General features: G+C 39.9%; 1 protein-coding gene across 1 annotated transcript in view; it reads right to left on the bottom strand.

The window, feature by feature from the left end:
- The window catches only part of LOC132828883 (ras-related protein Rab-11B), a 31,594-nt gene that overhangs the window by 5,085 nt on the left and 3,451 nt on the right, over positions 1 to 23,058 (bottom strand). Inside the window, exons 2-3 of the mRNA XM_060846064.1 lie at positions 1,471 to 1,666; positions 441 to 634 (exon numbers count right to left, since the gene is read on the bottom strand). Of these exons, the coding sequence (XP_060702047.1) occupies positions 441 to 634; positions 1,471 to 1,666 (390 nt within the window). The remainder of the gene's footprint in view (positions 1 to 440; positions 635 to 1,470; positions 1,667 to 23,058) is intronic.

Genomic DNA, 23,058 nt, shown 5'->3' with positions numbered 1-23,058 from the left:
ATTCTTCATGTAAATCTATGATGCGGAGGTGCCAGTGTTGGACTGGGTGAAAAAAAAATCACAACCCCAGGTTATAGCCCAACAGGTTTAATTGGAAGTATAGCTTTCAGGAGCGCTGCTCCTTCATCAGGAAACTAGTGATTTGTAACCATGTAAATCTAGGAAGAGGATGCATTAATAATGAAATTACCCCAGATGCTCCTATCGTATACCCCAGCTCTTCAACTACTGTCAAGAGGTATTCATTTCAACAGGAGTTAGTTACTGGATAGGGAGGGAGCATACACAAAAAGGAAAGATTTAGTTGCTGCATTGTTTTAACCTCAAGGTATACCATGGTACTCTTATCTAGTGCTGGCTTCTTGCAATTAGCCAGCGTTACCACTAGATATGACATGACTATTCTATATAGGCAAAGATTTTTAATGTACTATACCTACCAGCAAAGGCCCGTGCCTCATCAGTTGGTACTGCTCTCAGATGACGGAGGTCACTCTTGTTCCCAACCAGCATAATGACAATATTGTTATCAGCATGGTCACGCAACTCTTTTAGCCATCGCTCAACATTCTCATATGTTAGATGTTTGGCAATATCATAAACGAGCAGAGCACCGACAGCCCCACGGTAGTACCTGAGAGAGCACAAACCCAGATTGCATCAGTCCTTACATGTGCAGGATGTACTTTTCATTTTTCTTCTGTGAAACGTGAGGTCTGACTGGAGTATGTATCAACACTCCCAATTTAAAATCAGTTAGGAAGTAACTGCAAGCTGAAGGCCGATGAACTATTCAGTTATCTTCTCTTCTTTGTGGTGGGAGTGGTCAAAACACTGATCTTGAAAAAAAGTGGACTAACAGACAAGTTCCCATTCCAACTAAGCAGCAAACCAGAGGAGCCAAAGTGACTATGCTCCTCTGGTCTAAACAATTACTTTAGCAATCATATTATTGCTCCTTTTCAACACTCACTCTTCAAACTGCTTCCATTGTTTACTTAGCCATTTTCACCAAAATCACTGTTCGTTCAAGTAGTGTCTATATTAAGAGCTTTTTTGACCGCTTTCCAACTTTGAAGTTAACTAATGACCAAAGTGAAAGTATACTTTGATGACTGAGAATTCTTGCAGCACAGTGCTAACATTCTTATCTCAGAGCCAGAAGGCCTGTGTTCAACTCCCACCTGCTGCAGGGACTTCTAACAATCTGAACAGGTTGTTAAATAAAATCTACACCATATGTTAGAAGAACTCCTGGTGCAGCTGTTGGTTCCCACCTCTGGGCTAGCAGGGCCAGGTTCAAGTCTCAATGTTGCAAATGGATTGATTAAAGATCTACTTGACTTAGCTTAGGCATCTTTCAGTTCTAAAAGAATTACTACACAAAACCCAATGTCTCTCTCAAGAGTCATTCAGCTCCTATTTTCCAGTTTCATTTCTACAAATTAACTACATTTATAAAATACTTACGCTGAAGTGATGGCACGGTATCGCTCCTGTCCTGCTGTGTCCCAGATCTGGGCCTTAATGGTCTTTCCATCAACCTGGATACTCCTGGTGGCAAACTCCACTCCAATGGTGCTCTTACTCTCCAGATTAAATTCATTACGTGTAAACCTGGACAGGAGATTGCTCTTTCCGACCCCAGAGTCTCCAATCAGGACAACTAGAAGAGATCAATTGTATTATACGTGTAATTATGGTGATTCAATAACAGTCTTGTTAAAAGGAAGTCATTTGCCAAAAATGTGCTGCAGGACGACATGCACATAGCAAAAATCACCTGTGGCACAGCTTATTTACGATACGAAACTCTAAGGAATTACTGTACAAAATCAAGTAAAGACTATTCGGGATCTACTTATATCTTTTCATAAACTATTTACACTAAACCGAACAAGAGACGAGACTACAACTTGTATTCGTGTAGTGTATCTCATTTAACATGTCAAAATATCTCAAGATGCTTCACAGCGGTGAAAAAAATTTGAAGCACATGGTTACATTGCAACAGAACGCCAAAGAGTTTGGGTAAACCCCTTTACTAATTTAGACCCAACAGAAGCTCACTTCACGTCGTAATCTTAAATTTTGAGGGAAAGAACTATCCCAGAGGTCACTGTTTAAAGAATAAAGTTGTTAATTTTTATTTAAGTCCAATAGAGAATATTAAACCAATATCTATTTACAACTTGCCTCTTAAACCTAATTTTTTTTTTACCTCCCTTCAATACTGGTCTGATAAACCTCAGATTTTAAAAACCCAAATATCAACACCAGCCAGCTGTCAAATCTTTGTATCTTCCTCTAGATTTTCCTATTGTCTTTTCTTCAGTAATTCTGCTTCACAGATCTTCATATGAGTAGGTACTTTTCAGAGCTGTTCAGCTTACAGTCTATACTTTGTTTTCTTGGCAGTTCTCCCCATAACTGTTCAAAATAACTCATTTTATACCCTAAAACATAGTATCATTTCATAGTATTTTGACAACATCAAACCAAAATGCAAATTTGATTGGATTTTGGTATTGGGGCATAATTAAAACTGCTTGGCTGAATTTGAATTTGTTTCTGTATCATGGCAACTGACTGTGAAATCAATAATGCAGCTATGTTACATTTTAACTTGTTTCAGAACACTTTGCGCCAGCCAGAAATTTCAGCTCCCTTAAAAAGGTACAGAACACACCGCACCTTCATAACACTTGGCTAGAGGTACGTTTTAATGAAGATTATTGAGGAAAGAGACAGTGGCAGAGAAGCTACCTTACAGTGAAGTGATTGCTATTTAGAGGAGGCATAATACTTCTCCAGCAAACACAAGAAAGTTTCAATGTTGTAAATCTGGTTTAGAACATGGAGGTGGTGTTGGACTTGGGTGGGTAAAGTCAGAAGTCACATGACACTAAACTTAGTCCAACAGGGTTATTTGAAGGAGCAGTGTTCCACAAGCTTACAATTTCAAATAAACTTGGATTAGAACCTGGTCACGTGGGACTTCCAACCCGATTTAGAACAAGTACAGATATTGTAATAGTATGAAAAGGGGTAAATTAAGACAAATTGTTTGATACATACAAAAGCTATCCGTGGTCTGCAGCACCTCAGTTGATGAACCTCATCCACTTGGGGAAGGGGAGCATGTTGCACACACATTTGTGTCATTATCAAAGCATCGCACACTGAATTATAAAGCTTTCGTAGAGATCAACAGCCCATAAAAAAAGCATGATTGTGTTGTGTGTCTAGGTGCTAATTATTTAAAAATCTTGATAACATATGCCTGCTGTCTCGTAGTAAAAATTTAAACACTTTTCAAAATTTTGCTTTCCTTGAGCAATCTAGTTCAATTAAATGGACATGTAACAACTAAAGATAGTTCTGCTGTAGTAGTCAAAATCTCCAATACCTTCTGTATTTGAGCTGATGTACATAGTTACATGACTGCATCAGCAAGTTAATTGGGGAGTATGAAAAAGAACCCAAAAGCCAAAACGTAGCTCAAATTTTATTTTTCCAAGAGCTATGTTCAAATGTCTCTCCTTCAACATATGGAAGGTTAGAATATTTGACAGTCTAGATGTGGGTGAAAGGAGTTTTATTTTGGCAACATTCAAGAACAGGTACAAGCCTTTGCTTGTACAATTCAAGGGATCAGAGAGAATACGGAAATAACACTGCAGTCCTTCACAAGTTGAAAATCATGCACATTTTTGCTGCTCAGTTTAGTTTTGGCAGAGATGTCCAAGGTTAGACATTTTCTACTTTGATGCTTTTTTTTAAAAAAAATCAACTGATGGAACTATTAATGAGATGGGTAGCCAGTGTCAAATAGATTGTAAACAACATGTAGACCATCACACTGTCTTGCTTCACCCCAAATCTGGTTTAAAGCATCTATTTCAGATTTCCCAGTGAAGCTGCTAGTTATTTCATGAATGGTCAAGTTATGAGGTAGTTTCTCAGACTCCAACATTTGAGTACACAGTCTCAGTACATCAAGTCAAATGCATTGGTCAGCTCAAATGAATGCACTGATGATGTTCTGGTATAATCACAAATTTTCTTGCAAAGACCATGCCTGGACATTTCTCAGGAAGTGTAAAATGTAAAATTCAGGATACCAATCATGGTGGTTTACCAGATTGTAGAATTAGTTTAACTGAACGAGAGCGACTTCCAGAGGAAGTGGTGGATGTGGGTCCAGTTGCAACGATTAAAAACATTTAGAGAACATGAATAAAAAAACGTTTGCAGGGATATGGGCCAAGTACAAGCAGGTAGGACTGGTTTAGTTTGAGATTATGGTCAGTAAGGACTGCTGTGGGGTGTAGAGTCTGTTTTCGTGCTGTATGACTGACTTGATATTTTTCTTCATTTATGGAAGAAATCTTTCATTTTATTCCCAACAAGCTTTAACCTGTCTTATCAGACAAGACAGATTGCCCAGTCCTGTAGTTAAGAGGAGGATCTGCAGCTGATGTTATTTATACTCCGGTTATTGCTCTAATTGATGCACCAAGGAGTGGGGCTCAGAGGAGACTGCATCAACTGCTACTGTAGATTCACTGTTTAGTTGTTTAAAATGTTCATTCCAGCATTTATCACTCTACAAGCGAAAAAAACGTTTGTCCATTTGGTCGTGATTATTAAGTGACCCAATGGCTCCAAAAAGACTCTGCATGTCTTAAAAGTCAGTACATCCCTGGATTCATGGACTCCTCTGCTCACCATGTCCTTCACCTTTGGATACATGCCTTGAACAGATGGAAGGCAACCTTCTGACTTTGGGTTGTTCTGCCAGGAAAAAAGCCTGCTTGTTTTTGTTTCATGAAAACAAACTTGATCAAACATCTTCATTAAACCAATCCTGGTGCCAACAAGGCTCAAATGCAATACAGCTAATGCAGCTGACTTTACTGGATCCCAACTGAGATAGATGCATGAAGATTTTCCAAAGTAATTGCAGAATTACTGTTTAATTACACAGTTTCAGGGCTGACACAGATCATCTGCATCTTGGACCTTGCATTGTCCTAGCACTAGATAGATATTAATTTTTTTTATTCACTCCTGGAACATGGGAATAACTGGGCTGGCCAGCATTTATTGTCCTGCCCTGTGAGCCACCTTCTAGAATTCTGCAGCGCACCCCACAATGCTGTTGTTAGGGAGAGAATTCCAGGAATTTGACCAAGCTACACAGAGAAGAAACAACAATATATTTTCAAGTCAGGATGGCCTGTGGCTTGGAGGGGAAGTTGTAGGAAATTGTTCCTATGTATCTGCTACCTTTGTCCTTCTAAATGGAAGTGGTTGTAGATTTGGGAGGTAAGCCAGTACTAAGTTGATTTGTCCAGATTGGTGGCCTGTATGGACAGTGATAGATACTCTACCTTGGATTAAACAGTTACAATGATTCAAGAGGCACCAATGCTCTCATGTAGGATACCGTCATGTGATTTTGTATTTGTCCTGCTGGTTGACAACTCAATTAGGCTATGCTTAGCTCACCGACTGTAGGAGAATAATTTACCGTGGCTTTTCCCATCTTGCTTATCCCCACCTTGATGTTTCAGCTCCAACAGGAGTGTGCCAATCCTGGCATGAATACTTCCATGGAAGGTTTCCTGCCCATCATCTTTTGCAAACACAATGCAGCATCATGGCAAGACATGATTCCCTGAACTTCAGAATCAAAAGTTAGAGGCATGAACTCTAAAGGCAGTGGCATATCACCTGTAGCCCAGCCATAGGTGAAGTACCTGATGTAGGTACAAATGGGAAGTTCCTGCAACACTTCACAATTTCATTCCTCATTTCAAAACCAAAGCCAAACACTTGGAAGCACTGAAAGCTATCTTGTGGGTGTATTCTCCTAACTGATTTCCTTAGCTATCCCTCCCCAAAAGATAGGCATGTCAATTTGGTCTAGAGAGCTTGCTTAATAGAATTTCATTTCTTCTTTCAGGGTGGTCACTCAAGATTATTCAAGAGTGTTCTGACATGCCAAAAGGTGGAAAAGTTAGGAGTTTATTTCTCTGACAACAAGTTGGTAACTCTGATGGGTGCGGTTCCACAAACAGAAAGCGAGGCACTCTTTAGGGTACCTTTCTCACACCTACTTTGTGGTGTGCAAATGGTAGCCTGAAGGGGTCAATTTGGTGACAATTGCAACTGCCCAAAGGCAAAGTTTCAATGCCTGTGTTTAATGACATTCCACCCCCCCCCCAAAATTAGGGTCTTCCAGATCCCCAGCCCTATCTCACCACAGGGTAGGAGTGTGGATCTTGGTGGAATCCTGACTTCATTTCACACGGGCACATAAGGTACCATCATTGTTCTCAACTTTGACAGGTGGTGATAGTCAGATTCTAGCAGTGGTCTGAACAGGATGAGCAAGACAACCCCAACACTGCAGTGTGAAAGTAGGCTATTTGGCCCATTGAGTCCACAGTGACCTTCCAAAGAACATCTCACCCAGACCCATCCTCTACCCTACCTGAAACCCCACATTTCCCAAAGCTAATCCACCTGACCTAAATATCTCAGGACACTATGGACATTTAGCATGGTCAACCAACCTAACCTGCACATCTTTGGACTGAGCACGCAAACTGGAGCACATGGAAGAAACCCACACAGACACCAGGAGAACATGCAAATTCCACAGACACCAGAGATTGGAATCGAACCAGGCTGCTGGGTCTGAAAGGCACTAATACTGATTATAATGGTCACCCAATAATATGTTGGGTTATGTGGATGCTCGTCCCTGTAAAATGACTATCTAATTCATTCCAGAGGAGATCATGAACTCGTGTATACATAAGCGATCGTTCTCTCCCTCCAGGGCCCAGAATAAAGTTGGAGGTACAATTATGGGGAGGGAGAGGAGAGAATGACAGAATTTGTTGGATCATAAATGCTGACATGTCAGAAACAGCACTAGAGTTCAAAAGGAGTGCTACGAACAGATTACCTTGTTGCTCGTCAGGACAACTAAAATGCAGAACCACATGATTCACCTCTGCAGTACACATGAAATTGAAATTGCGAGAACAAGGTACAACATGTATGCAAACTGTTACTTGACAGTAAAGCCATAATCCCATCTGATGGAAATACTAGGCAAGTCAGATCCCGAAAAGAAACTTAGCTTGATGTGCATGGGATTGGTGGGTAGTATATAGAGATGGATAGAAAATTGGTTAGGACACATGATAAAAATAAATGAGCCTTTTTCCAAATGGCTGGCAGTGACTAGTGGAGTACCACAGGGAATGGGACCGAGACCCCAGCTATTCACAATATTTATTAATGATTTAGATGAGAGAACTAAATGTAATCTCAAAATTTGCAGTTAAACACTGGGTGAAAGGATGAGCCGAGAGGCTTTTAGAGAGACGTTGCAGTGTGTTTTGGATAGACTGAGTGAGCAAACACATGGCAGATGCATTACAAGACAAGTAAAATGGTAGAAAATTTGAATGGCTACAAGTTAAGGGGAAGAAATGTTCAACAAGACCTGGGTGTTCTCACACTTGAAAGCAAGCATACACATACAGTAAATGCTGACTGTATGGTGACCTTGTGATACTGAGATTTACTTTGTCCTTTTTATATATATAAAAAAAATGAAATGTTTTAAGACCGGTTAAGCTATTTGAAAATGCCAACGAAGTAAACAGCTTGTGAGGCCTTAGGGATTTCCCCCCCCCACCCCCTACTAAGTTAGAAACAGCTTGAAAGGGGGTGGTCAAGCTCTCCAAACCAAGATTTGGACTTTTAGTTTCTCATTAGCAGTTGTTGCTGCAGCAGTATGTCTATCCCTGCTACACTCTCGACTTCTCAATGTTTTTCCTCTTGGGCTGCTGGCGTTGCATGTGAAACATTCGGTTTTCTGAATTTGCCTTTTGTCAAGGCTGTGTTCATGGGATGTTACGAGATTGGGAGAGTTAATTACAGAGGAACCTTGATTATCCGGCATTCGATTATCCGCACAAGCTCCTGATGCTTGGCTAAACTGTATTATCTGGCATTTGATTATCCAACAAATAATCCCTGCCCATTTTGTTTGGATAATCGAGGTCCCTCTGTACTAAGATGAATGTATTATTGTTAGTTATAACCCTATTGGAAAACCTAAGCCAATTCTTTTCTTTATTCTTGGCACTGTATTTTAACTACAACGTATGAATAAACTTTTGCTTAATGTAGTGTACTTTGACCAATTGAGTTACATTTGCAATTTGATACCTTACATTTACCTTTAAAATAAAAAAGATTCAGGGTCTCGACTACCATTTTAATATACTTTGAGGGTGTTTGGTCTGGTCCGTAACAACATTTATAACAAGAATTTTAGTACAGGAAGAATATCTTGTTGCAATTATACAGGGCATTGGCAAGGCCACTCAATGTGGTTAGTTGGGGAGCAGACAAACAGTACGTTAGGATTATATTTACTAGAGTTTAGAAGGCTGAGGGTGTACCTAGAAGCCTATTAAAAAAACGTTAACAAGACCAGTCAGGTTAGATGCAGAAACAATATTCCAGATGTTGGGGACTCCAGACCACATCTCATAGCTTAAGGGTAAGGGACAAACCTTTTTCTTTTTTTAAAAAAAAGGACAGATCAGGAACAATTTCTTCATCCAGAAGTGAGAGAGATGAGCCCGTAGCATTCACAAGGTGGTGGTAGATCTAGCTTGTGGCTAAAGGGGTATTTTGTTGCTTAGGAGATGGAAGCAAGGGAGAAAGATGTTAGGTTAGGGTATGGAGTACCAGTCAACCATATTGAATGGCAGTAAAGACTCTAGGGATTGAATGGCCTATTTCTATCTTCAAAATGTGTTCTATGTTTAATAGGTTAAATTTAAATATTTACATTTGGTTAACTGTGGTTAGACACAAACAAACAAACATTCAAAAATTACAGATGTTATTTAACAGAAGACAAGTTTATTACATTAAAAAACTCTACATACACGTGTTTAGGAAAATTCCTCAAGCCTGTCTCCCAACTCCATCCTTCAGAGATTCAATTCCAATGAAATATTACACCCAATCCTTTATCAGCTTTAGAACAGCAAATTAATGGATGCTGTCTGGTTTCTTATCCTTCAATTGCAGACAATTTTATTACTCCTTTCAGAGTCTGATGTCACAATCTTTCACAATTCAGATGGCCTCAACATTCTCAGTTCCAGTGACATGAACTCTTCTGAACTGGAAGCTTCACAGACTATAACGATGATAAAACTAAAGTGACAACTGCCCCGAACTATTATGCTTCCCAAAAAAGCCCTGTTCTCTTCCTAGAAAATATTCCATCTTCTAAGCTAAAGCTTTGAACACAAAAATACAAATTGGTTAAAAATATCAGGGGTGGTAGCATCTGTGAGGAGAAATCAGTTAATGTTTCAAGTTGAGTTACCCTTGCTCAGAACCTGAGCTCTGCCAGCAATTGCTAGTTTCTTTGATTTACAGCAAGCAAGTTTTTTTTGTTTTTTTAAATAAGTTTGAAGCATTCTATTCATAGAATCTTGTGTGGAAAAAGGCTTATCACATTTGCAATGACCTCAAGAGCATTCCATCCAAACCCCATATTTACAATGGCTACTCTACACATTCCATGAGACTATGGACAAATCATCTCATCTGTACATCTTTGAGCTTTGTGAGGAAACCAACTCACTTGGGGGAAATCAAATGCACATCCCTGGAACAGTCAGCAGTGCTAACCATCAGGCCACTGTGCTACTTCTACTGAAGTGAAGAATCTAACCTAATTGCCTTTACAATGTTTATTCTGCTTGTCATAAGCCTAATAGTATTAGGTCCCTGTAGTGTTAACTAGCACTGGATTATGATCATGTTCTTTGGAACTGATGCATTATAGGTCACTGACCAAATTCCAAAAAATATGTTATACATTTTTCACCATACAGTGCAACAATTGATTTGAATTACTGGATGATAACTTGATTTCCCCAAAGGCCTCAAATTCATGCAGAACATTAGTTTTCAGATCATTTAGACTCAGTTTTACAGAGCATCCTGGGCATTCCTTGCTTCAATTGTGAATCCCAAAGAAATTTTTTTCAACTCATGATTTGCCATGTTACAACAACTGGAACGAACGATCTGCACATTTCCATATGCCAAAAGCGATTGGTAGAAACAACTCACTCAATTTTGCAACCAAAACAAGAAATTAGACATGAGAAACCACAATGGGATTTGAATCCTGCTGCAGTCACCCCCCTGATTCAAACTTGGCAGTACCAATATACTTTCAAATGCTGGATTCCACCTTCATCAGGAACACAGTTAACAAGAAATCTCAATGCTAATCCTGATTGGATACTGCTTTGATGTGGCAGGCTACAGGACAGATTTGTGAACTATACTTTAATCTGACACCTTTTGCCAACCCTGCTACCATGGGTGGCCTGATCAAGAGCAAGGAGCTCCCAAACAGATTTATAAGAAACAGCTTCCCCCACTACCTCAAGATGGCAATCTATAGATTTGCTTTTGGGTGGGTGGGGGGGGTTATGTTTCTAGCCTTAGCTAATTCCAAGTTTAGTGTTAAGAATTTCACTCCACCGCGATGGAAGAGGATTTCTAATAAACAAATAAATACCAGCTTGTATGATAAAAATTTGGTACATAACCACTTAGACCGGTACAATACTTCCAGGTCAAATGCCTCAACTTGTTAAACAGAAGGAGCGCTGAAGCTGTTCCACGTAAGGTTAATTGATTATTTGTATTACCAATCTGTTGATAACTAACTCAACTGAAGGTGAAACAAATCAGACACTATGTTGCTAAGTTAAGGTCAACTTATCTCAAGAGGGTTGGAATATAAAAGCACCATTGTGCTGAGACTTTATGAAGCTCTGGTTAGGCCCCATTTGGAGTACTGTGTCCAGTTTTGGGCCCCACACCTCAGAAGGGACATACTGGCACTAGAACACGTCCAGAGGAGATTCACACGGATGATCCCTGGAATGGTTGGTCACATACGAGGAACGGCTGAGGATCCTGGGATTGTATTCATTGGAGTTTAGAAGATTTAGGGGAGACTTAATAGAGACGTACAAGATAATACATGGATTGGAAAGAGTGGACGCTAGGAAATTGTTTCCGTTAGGAGAGGAAACTAGGACCCGTGGACACAGCCTTAGAATTAGAGGGGGTCAATTCAGAACAGAAATGCGGAGACATTTCTTCAGCCAGAGAGTAGTGGGCCTGTGGAATTCATTGCCACGGAGTGCAGTGGAGGCCAGGACGCTAAATGTCTTCAAGGCAGAGATTGACAGATGCTTGATGTCAAGGAATTAAGGGCTACGGGGAGAATGCGGGTAAGTGGAGTTGAAATGCCCATCAGCTATGATTGAATGGCGGAGTGGACTCGATGGGCCGAATGACCTAACTTCCACTCCTATGTCTTATGGTCTAACTTCTTCAGACAAGCTAGTTTACTGCAACTTGATGGGCACAAGTTTTAAATTAGCAACATTATCACTGAAATCTGCTGTAAGTAATTTAAACAAGGAATAAAACTGAAAGATGGAAACCACAAAAAGAACTTTGGGAGGCATGTATCCCCATCATAATAAACAAAAGAAAATATTGAATTAACTGTTCAACCACCATTCTAGAGAAGGTGGCAGCTACTGGAACAGAAGCAATTTTAAATTAAGCTTTATAGTCTATTCACCTTGGATGCGGATGATTTTATTCGCATTTAAGTCACTGGCACAGATTACATCAATTATACTCTGAAGATCCAGTTGGGAGAGGGTGTAAGAAATCAGTGAATAGAAAAAAGTTACCAAACAAAATTAGCTTGTCCAACTAGAATTACACATTAATTCTGTCATGCAAGAAACAATTTTGGACACCTCTTGAGAGGTCAGCCTATGTTTCTATCTATTTTGTGATTACCCTAAATTGTAGCTGCTTTGGGCATAATTCTGTTATTCATCCAATGCCACCTGAAATAGATTAAAGAACTGCTTTTAAAAAGTTCTCAAAAAAAAAACCAAAGGCCCAGTTGAGAGTGAGGCTAGGGAAAAAAAAAATCAGCAAGTGACAGAGCAATTGGATAAGTACATTACATCGGTCTTCACAGTAGAAGATGCAAAGCCTTCCAAATGCTAAATAACTAAAGGGGCAAAAAGAAAGAAAATAAATAACTACCACGACAGAAAGCGTGCTAGGAGAACTAACGGGGCTAAAGTCCCCTGAATCCCCCGAATCCACAGAAAGAGTACATGCACTGGTCGTAACCTTCCAGGAATCCTTGGATTCTGAAACAGTCCGCAGGGGAATGGAAAACTACCAAATGTAACACCTTCAGTTAAGGAGCAAACAAAAAAGTTAACAGACTAGTTAGCTGAATGCCTGTCGCTGGGAAAGTGTTAAAGACTACCATAAAGGATGTTATAGCAAGCATTTAGAAGTACAAAGCACTTGGGTTAAACTGGCATCTTATGAACTGGCACGCTTGATAAACCAGAAAAAAAAGTTAGCTACCTCAAATACTTCAAAATACAATTTTTCTGTATTATTGCAATCTCCAAGTAGCCAACTGAGGGTACAAGTGAGAAAGCTCTGCCAGTAAGTAAGTTTTATTGATGGTAAAATTGCATTATTGACAAAAGTTCCTTCAATAGTAAAGTAAATAACCCCTTGGATTACATTTCTATTTCTATGGCTTTTTTTGACAAATGGAGACTTCTTGATCAGCTAGAATATTTGATCAACAGGCACATTCCTGACCCCAGTGGTGCCTGTTAATAAAAGGATCTGCTTAGATGTGCAGAATCAGTCAACATGGCTTCATGAAGGAGAAATCATGCCTGACATACTTACTAGAATTTTTGGAGATGGCAATAAGCAGGATAGGTAAAGGGGGAGCAACAGTGGCTGTAACACATTTGGACTTTAATGTGGTGTTGATTAGGTACCAAACCGAAGGCCACTTAAGAGCTCATGACATTGGAGGTAGCATATTAGTATCAATAACTGGCCAACTATTAGAACACAGGATAGAAGGAAAAATTTAAAAAAGGGACTTAAGGGGCAGCTTTTTCCATGCAAAGGGTGATGAGTGTATAGAATGAGCTGCCGGAGGAAGGAGGAGACTGGTACAATTAGAGCATTTAAAAAGGCACTTGGATGGGGAAAATGAATAGGAAAAGGTTTGGAAGGATATTTGCCAGCAGTTGGCCCATAGGACTAGATTAGGATATCTGGTTGGCATGGATGAGTTGGACCAGAAAGTGTTTCCATGCTGTACATCTGACTCTAGGATAAGGGAGGGTGGGTGGGTGGGGGGTATTTTCAGGATGGCAAGCTGTAGAGTGCAGAAGAGATCAATGCTGGGGTAACAAAATATATTAAAGACTTGAATAAGGAAAGTGAACATACTGCAGCAAAGTCTGCAGATGACAAAACTAAGTGGGAAGGAGTGTGTTGAGGAAGATAACAGTCTGCAGAGGAATATAGATAGGTTGAGTGGGGGAAGTTGACAGACGGATTCTATAGAGAAAATGAGGGAATAATTCAAGAATTGAATATTATTTAAAATGGAGAAAGACTGCAGAAAAGCTACAGCAGAGGGAATTAGCAGGCCTTGTGCATGAATCAAAAGCTAGCAGCAAAGTTCAATAGGTAATGAGGAAAGTCAATGGAATGTTGGCCTTCATTTTAAAGAGAATAGAATATAAAACTGAGAAGCTGGTATCTGGTATGGCAGGACTATATTATAGGGAGAGATCAAGCCAGACGTGTAAAGTTAAAAGATTCAATTGGAATCTCTCTGGGTATTAATTTATTATCAAACAGTTAAACTGCACTGACTGAACATTATGGAAGTGGGTGGAGGCGACTCATGCAGGAAGCTGACTCCCACTCCATTTGGACAGTAGTTTGCTACAACTCCCCTATTATCAAATCAAACCATCAGTGACTTCCAGTCATAAATGCTATCATAGCCACCCCCCAAAGCTCGGCATGTCACACCTGCATTGTCTTGGGGAATCACTGAGTCAGGAATGCATGTGCATAATAAATCCCTAAGATCAGGGCATTTACATTATCTCCAAGGATGATCGCATCCTACCAGCATACCTGGGGTAACATGTGACTGTTTAGGGAGTGGCTGGGGATTGTCTTGGGTGGCATGTGATCGTGGGGAGTGGCCAGAGTATCTGTGAGCATGACCAACTGACCTGTATAAAAAGGGGGATGTGTTTTCTTTGTTCAGAGCCTCTAACTTGACTTTGCACGCCTGCAAAAAGGGTCAAAGGGATCATCTAGCTTGTACAGACTTTAATAAAATTTTAATTGGTTGCAGAAGTGTGTGTGCACGAATTGCATCTCGTGTGAGAAACCTTGGGAAAAAGAACCTAACACCTTACCTACTGGAACTTAGAAGAATGAAAGGCAGCCTTATTGACAAATACAAGATTCTGGAGGGCTTGACAGGGCAGATGCAGTTAAGTTGCTTCTCTATTTGGGATGAGTCTAAGAGCAGAGGACGATTTCAGAATAAGGTATCATTCACCCAAGTGTTTTGAGGAGAAATTTCTTCTTTGACAGCAGTGAATCAGTGGAATTCTTTACCAAAGACAGCTGTCAAGGCTAGATCATACATATATTCAGACTAGTATGGACATGGTTTTAACCAGTAATGGAATCAAGGGTTACGGGGGGAAAAAAAAAAGCAGGAAAATAAAGTTTGGGGCTCGTGGTCAGGGTAACATCTATAGGTATTGTTTAAACAGACTTCTAGAAGGCATTTGATAATTAAGTCTTATGTGGAGCTTTAGGGTAGAAGCCTACGGAATGGAGGGCAAATTACTCATGGTTGGGAAACTGGGTGAGTGGCTAGCAACAAAGCATATGGGTAATGAATAGGTACTCATCCTTGTAATCCTACTAGTCTTTGGCATGATGGAACCAGTCATGTCTAAGAAGGATGTGTTTGGGCTTCATTTATTCACGTTAATAAGTAATGGTATACAGCCATATACAAATATCCAAGTTTGCTGATCAAAGTTAGGGAGCATCATAGCCAGTGTAGATGATAGCATAGAATTACAAAAGGAAACTGACAGGCTAAGTGAATGAGCAAAACTATGGCAGATGGAATTCAATTTAAACAAATGTATTCATTTTGAACAGAACAGATCAGGGTACTTTCCAGCTGGCATGATGTTATATACAGTGGATATCTGAAGAGAAATTCAGAGGCAGAAGATCTTCAAAATGTCACCGATATAGAAGAAAACAAAATCAAGAAATTTAATGGAATGCTGGCCATTGTTTCTATAGGACTGTGGTACAAGGTTATTTAAGTTATGCTGTAATTATATAAAATCCTAATTGGACTTTGAGTACTGAGAGCAGATCTGGGCACCAGACCTTAGGAAGGATGGCCTTGGAGAGAATATAAGAATGATACCTGTAGTTCAGAGATTAAGTTTGAGGAGAGGTTATAAAAAATTTGTCCTGTTTTCTCAAGAACAGGAAAGGCTAAGGAGTAATCTGATCACAGTCAAGATAACAGGAAAAGACAGGGTAAATAACAAACTACTTCCATTGGTTGGGGATTCTAGAACTAAGGGCACAGTCAGAACATTAGGGCGAGGGCATTTAGGAGAGATGTACAGAAGTACTTCCGTACCGTAAAAAGGTGGCAGATGTGTTGAACTCTTCCACAGTGGAAACAGATGCTGCATTAAATTTAAATACAGAAATTGATAAATTTTCATTAAACAAAAATATTAAAAAGGAGTACGAGGCAAAGGATAGTCAATGGAGTTAGGTGCAGACTAGCCATAATAGTTGAGTAGACTATGACTGAATGGTCTACTTCCTATGTCTTATGGCAAATATTATTAATGCAATTCAGATTGGAAATTATTTCAGAATAATGCCAAAGGTTTTTAGTTTTCAAAAGAATGCCCTAGATTAGTCAGTTAATCACAACATTAGTGACAATAAAGTCAGTTCCAATTCAACAATGTACAAACTCGAAAGGAACTCGATTATTTAAAATTTAACATTCCTTCGAAATGCTTACTTGGCAAGTCCTGTTTAATCTCTATTACCAAACTGGCTGTTACTTTCATAACATTCCTGAAAGCAGTTATTCAACTAAGAAGTATATTCACTTCAAAAATATTCCAAAAATGTACTTTTCAACATTACTGAGAGAACTGGAAGCCAGAGTAACTGTTGTCAAATTAAGTAAACCAAAAGATACACTTTTGCTTAGTGAGATACCCAGCAACAGGTCTTTTCCCTGGGGTAGGGGAGTCCAGGACTAGAAGGCAAAGTTTGAGGGTGAGGGGGAAAAATGTAAAAAAGGGACCGAAGTGCAACTTTTTCCACATACAGTGGTGCATGCATGGAATGAATTGCCAGAGGAAGTCGAGGAGGGTGGTACAACTCCAACATTTAAATGGGTACATGAATAGGAAAGGTTGAGGGCATTTTGGGCCAAGTGCTAGCAAATTGGACTAGATTAATTTAGAATAAATGGTCAGCATGGACAAGTTTCCATGTTGTACACTGTCCATTTTTTCCCCTCTCCATTTCAATGATATTTGCAATATTTAGACTCGGGCAAACCAGCACAGAACATTAAATATAGTCAATAATTTAAAGTCAAAAATTGGGACAAGTCTGGGCGTCAGTCAGATATTAATTTACTCTACTGACCTGCAAGAAATTGAATGCTCCAGGGGCAAGGTGGAATATGGGAGGTTTACCAGGAAGCGAAAAAGGAGGTTGCTTAGCCGCTGGTGAAGATCTTTGCTTCCTCATTCTCCACAGGAGTCGCGGCAGATAATTGGAGGTAGACAAACATTGTTCCTCTTTTCAAAGGGAAATCACTGACAATTACAGACCAGTCAGGATTAGAGTGGTGCTGGAAAAACACAGCAGTTCAGGCAGCATCCGAGCAGTAAAATCGACATTTCAGGCGAAATGTATTCTTCAGGAATATGTATTCTTAATGAAGGGCTTTTGCCCGAAATGTCGATTTTTCTGTTCCTTGGATGCAGCCTGAACTGCTGTTTTTCCAGCACCGCTAATCTAGACTCTGGTTTCCAGCATCTGCAGTCCTTGTTTTTAACCTACTTTACAGACCAGTCAGTCTTACGTCTGTGAGAAAGTGAGGACTGCAGATGCTGGAGATCAGCTGAAAATGTGTTTCTGGAAAAGCGCAGGTCAGGCAGCATCCAAGGAGCACGAGAGTCGATGTTTCGGGCATGAGCCCTTCATGCCCGAAGAAGGGCTCATGCCCGAAACGCGACTCTCCTGCTCCTTGGATGCTGCCTGACCTGCCGCGCTTTTCCAGCAACATTTTCAGTCTTACGTCTGTGGTCAACAAGGTTTTGGAAAGAATTCTGAGGGATAAGACTTATGACTAACTATTTGGAAAAGCACACAGCTTTATTAAAAGCAAATTGGCATGGCTTTGAGTTCTGAGGAGGTGACGAGACAGGCCGAAGGCCAAGCGGTGTATGTGGACTTCAGCAAGACATTTGAGAAGGTTCCCCACGGTAGGCTCAAAGTCAGGAGGTATGTATAAAGGAAGATTTGGATGTCTGGATTCAGAATTGGTTGGCTGACAAGAGGTAAAAGTGGTTGCAGTTGAAGAGATTTCTGCCTGGAGGTCAGTGGTATACCGCAGGTTCTCTTCCTAGGCCTCTACTTTTTGTAGATTTAGAAAATGACTTAGATGAGGTGATCGAGGGGTGTGTTACTAAATTTACTGATGACAAAGGTTGGAGGTGCCATTGATAACGAGGGCTGTTGCAGGATGCAGAGTTGGGCTGAGAAATGGCAGATGGAGTTCAACCTGGATAAATGTGAACTGATGCATTTTGGAATGGGAAACTTGAATGCTAAATATTAGGATTAAAGACAGGATTCTTGGCAGTGTGGAGGAACAGTGGTGTTCAAGAGCATAGATCCCTCAAAGTTGCCACCCAAGTGGATAGGGTTGTTAAGCAAGCAAATGGCGTTTTGGTTTTCATTAACATGGGGATCGAGTTTAAGAGCCATGAGATTTAGATTCAGCATTATAAGACCCTGGGTGAGACCACACTTGCAATATTGTGTCCAGATCTGGTCACACGATTATAGGAAAAATACAGAAACTTTGGAAAGGATGCAAAGAAGGTTTACCAAGATGCTGCCTGGACCGGCGAGCTTGTCTTACAGAGAGAGGTTGACTAAAGTTCAGACTTTTCTCTCTGGAGAGAAAGAGGAAGAGAGAGATGACCCGATTGAGGTATAGAAGGTAATGAGAGGCATGGATAGGATTGATAGCCAGAGACTTTTCCCCAGGGGAGGACTGACTGGCACAAGGGTTCATAGTTTAAAAGGTTCAAACTTTGAGAGAAGATTTGTAGCTCGGGTGCTCGTAGTTGTGATTCTGTCGCCGAGCTGGGAGTTTGTGTTGCAAACATTTCGTCCCCTTTCTAGGTGACATCTTCAGCGCTTGGGAGCCTCCTGTGAAGCGCTTCTGTACTGATTCCTCCAGCATTTATAGTGGCTTGTCTCTGCCGCTTCCGGTTGTCAGTTGCTGTCCGCTGCAGTGGCTGGTATATTGGTCAAGGTCGATGTGTTTGTTGATTGTGAATTCTATCAACAAACACATCGACCTCGACCAATATACCAGCCACTGCAGCGGACAGCAACTGACAACCGGAAGCGGCAGAGACATGCCACTATAAATGCCGGAGGAATCAGTACAGAAGCGCTTCACAGGAGGCTCCCAAGCGCTGAAGATGTCACCCAAAAAGGGGACGAAACGTTTGCAACAAAACTCCCAGCTCGGCGAACAGAACCACAACAACAGTTTTAAGGTGTTAGGAGGAAGGCATTGAGGAGACGTCAGAGGTAGGTTCTTTATACAGTTTTGAATGCATGGAATGCGTTGCCAGTGGTGCAGGTGGAAGCAGAATCATTAGGGACAATTAAGCGACTGCTGGACATGCACTTGGATAGCAGTGAATGGAGGGTTAGTTATTTTAGATTAGGAATAATCTACAGCGCAACTTAGTGGGCTGAGGGGTCTGTTCTGTGTTGTACTTTTCTATGTTTACATGGCCATTTCCTTGCCAGAGGTGATTTACATTTCCAACCAGAAGTCAATAAGAATATTACAGTTGGAATTTGACTACTCCCCTATAGTTACAAAAAAAACTATGTGCAACAGATTTGACCATGAAGAAATGATTTGTACAACACTGTCTCAGACGCTAGGGTGGTCACTGCATTGTATCTTGAGTGGCATGCGATTGAGGGGATGGCTGAGGGTTACCTTGTGGGCATTTCTAAGTGCGATTTAAAGATATTTGTATAAAGAAACAACCTTCCTTTGTTCAGTGACACCTCTCCACACAACTCGCAAGCATGGTGAAGAGTGTTCAGGATTTCTCTAAAGCTTGTACTGTACTGTACTGACTAGATTTGGTTGCTTGTTCAGAGAAGTTGGTGTGTTGCAGTTGCAACAACTGTGCAAGAATCAGCAGTTTTGTTCTTGAGATCCTTACATTTTGGCCTTCACGTATTCTCACTGTAAACATCCCAAACTTCAATTAAATAGTTAAATACTTACACAAATTACTTGTCATTAATACAAAAGATCATCAAGTGAGTTTTTGATTTCAACATTTTAATGACTTCAGTTCATAATTAGTCTGATAGTGAATTAAGATTTTAAGTTTCAACAAAGTTGTTTTATAAAAGTTTGTTTTACCAATCACTTGATAATATATCCATACTGCTTCTTGAAACAATATTTAGATAAATTAGTGGGTAAAGAGAGATAACAGAGGGTGGCATTCACAGATTATTGCTTGCACCCTGGGTACAGAGGAGTGCATGATGCAGGGAGAGTTTAAAAATTCAAAATAAAGCAAGTCCTCAAAATCCTGAAAAGTGGCTTTCAAGCTACATTAGGTAATCCTGTGTTTATACAATGTACTTTGTTATCTAATTATTGACAGTCATTGACACTGAATTAAAGTAATTCACGTGTTTCCAATTTGAAAATCAAGTTTCGTGGGTAGCAAGTTAAAAAAAGTAAATTGACAACCAAACTATTCCTTACGATGAAACAAGGAATCACCACCCAATTTGATTATTACTACTCTGAAATTCCATGCAACGTGTAGCTAGCACAAGGCAGGGTAAGAGAGTTAGTGTCAATCAATCAATCAAAAAACTACCCAAATAATGAACATGGTCCTTGGAACTCAAACTGTCAACCACAAGTATGAAAGGAACTCAACACTGCTTATTTAAAAGAGAACATTACAAAATTCCACTGGTGATAGTTACAGCTTTCAGAGAAACAAGCCTTCCTGACAGTGAAAGTGCTGCAGTATCAACACATGGTCAGAAGCATATTATGGAAACAAGAATTTAAATCAAAACAATCAAACTTATAACTTTTAACTTGGGTTTGAATTACTGAGAGGGTATAAACACTGCCCAATTATCCTTCTTTAGCTTACCTTTACCTGAAGGCTACATTGTGTCATGCCTTCCCACATGGTAACAGATCAACTAGAAGTTTTGTATTTAGCATGAGGGTCACATTATAGCCGGGCAAACTAACTTGACCAAACAAACAGCTCTACATACACCTGAAAAGGTTTGGCCTCAATTTGACAACTTAAAAAAGGAACCTCAGACAATTCAATAGTCAGTACTACACAAAACCAACAATCCAGATTATTGTTGTGGTTCTGTTCGCCGAGCTGGGAGTTTTTGTTGCAAACGTTTCGTCCCCTTTCTAGGTAACATCCTCAGTATAGGTGGTCAGTAATTCAGATTATACTTATATCATTGGGTGGGGCTTGAACACAAACTTCACACTTAAAAACAGAAGTTACTAGCAGAATGGTAGGTTTTGAAAAATGTTGTGCTTTCACTGAGCCCAAGTAAGCTTTGAAAATTAATTATAGGCCAGATAGAAATTTAGAAGAAAACATTGCGAAAATGCAGACAATATGCAAACTAAGAGGAATTAAGATGTTAAGAAATAAAAATGTTGCAAAAAAAAGATAAACTCCATATAGTAAACAAGTGTGACTCATGCATGATTTTTTTTCAGAAAAAAAAGTGTATTTTACTATATTACCTCTAGATTATTGTAATACTCTCCTGGCTCATCTTCCATCATCCACCAGGCAAAAACAGGAGGTTATCCAGAAAGCACTGCCCACGTCCAAACTTGCAGTAAATTCCATTCAACTATGGGCACCACACTGGCTTCTGGTCTAGCAGTTCCTGGAGTTTACAATGCTCATTCTTGTTTTCAAACACTTCCACGGCTATCTCTCTTCAACTCAGCAAATCTCCATGATCTTTGTTTCTTCTAGAAAGAGAGACGTACAGCATGGAAACAGACCCTTCGGTCCAACCTGACAATGCCAGCCAGATATCCCAACCCAAACTAGTCCCACCTGCCAGACACAGCCCATTTACCTTCAAACTCTTCCTATTCATATACCCATCCAAATGCCTCTTAAATGTTGCAATTGTACCAGCCTCCACCACATCCTCTGGCAGCTCATTCCATACACGTACCACCCTCTGCGTGAAGTTGCCCCTTAGGTCTCTTTTATATCTTTCCCCTCTCACTCTAAACCTAAGCCCTCTAGTTCTGGACTCCCCGACCCCAGGGAAACTAGACTTTGCCTATTTAACCTATCCATGCCCCTCAATTTTATAAACCTCTATAAAGGTCACCCCTCAACGTCTGACGCTCCAGGGAAAACAGCCCCAGCCTGTTCAGCCTCTCCCTGTAGTTCAGATCTTCCAACCCTGGCAACATCCTTGTAAATCTTTTCTGAACCCTTTCAAGTTTCACAACATCTTTCCTATAGGAAGGAGACCAGAACTGCACGCAATATTCCAACAGTGGCCTAACCAATGTCCTGTAGAGCCGCAACATGACCTCCCAACTCCTGTACTCAATACTCTGACCAATAGAAGAGCTCAAATTTGTATGCATCCCCTATTGTAAATATTCCACCAATTACAATTACACTGCTGCGAAAAGTTAAAACTGTGGAACTCCCAAACTAAACATCTGCCCCCCCTTTTAAGACACTTCTTGGGCCAAGCATTTGGTCTTCCGCCCAAATACAATTTAATATCTAACCAGATAAGGTATGATACTGGCTTGTGACATTTTATGACACTGGAAGATCAAACCAACTGAGGTAAAAAAAAATGTTGAGATATAGGTTTGCACTATGTTATTACACGGAACTTAGATTTTAAAATGGAGGAAGTATTTTGGTTCACAATTCTGTGAAGGTGACTTTTTTTATAAAAAAAGCTTAACAAGTCATTTTAATTATCCAAATACAGCTTTTGCAAGAAAACATGATTCATGTTTAAACATCAACCTGGGAAGTTAACGGAAGGTTTACAACAAATCTTTTACGACATGCACAAAAACAGAAGGTCAAAGGCCATTAGCAAGTTGATGTCAGAAGAGAAAGACTGACATAAATGTCAGTTTTTGAAAACAAAATTGGAGAAATTCTCAGGTAGTTAGAATTGGAAGTACCCTGGCCATCAGCACTTCATAAACATTTTAAGCTGCTTCAACAATCCAAGGACAAAGTTTTGAAACAGCCAGAGCAATAAGTTAAAAAGTTAAGTAGTAGTGTTGCTTCAGTGGAATAGGAAGATTTTAAAAAAGGATATTGCTAGAATGTGTTTTTTTTAAAAAACATGCTGTTTGAGAAGAGTAAAATTAGCTTTGTTTTTTTTAAAATAAAATAAACTTGCATTAAAAATATATTGATAGCCTTGAATGAATATGCTCATTAACTGACCACCACAGTAACCAAACTGCAAAAGAATAAAAAAAAATTTAGAAACAAGCCAGGTTTCACTCAGCTGAGTTGTCCAGTACTATCACCCATTGGAATCATAACACCCTAGTACTCAGACAATTGTTTCCAGGTGGTGATCAACTTTCTCATTCTACAT

This window comes from Hemiscyllium ocellatum, chromosome 28 (genome assembly GCF_020745735.1).
Source record: "Hemiscyllium ocellatum isolate sHemOce1 chromosome 28, sHemOce1.pat.X.cur, whole genome shotgun sequence".
Classification (NCBI taxonomy): Eukaryota; Metazoa; Chordata; class Chondrichthyes; order Orectolobiformes; family Hemiscylliidae; genus Hemiscyllium; species Hemiscyllium ocellatum.
The sequence above is the reverse complement of the archived record's forward strand: the minus strand, read 5'-3'. Positions and strand labels throughout refer to the sequence as shown.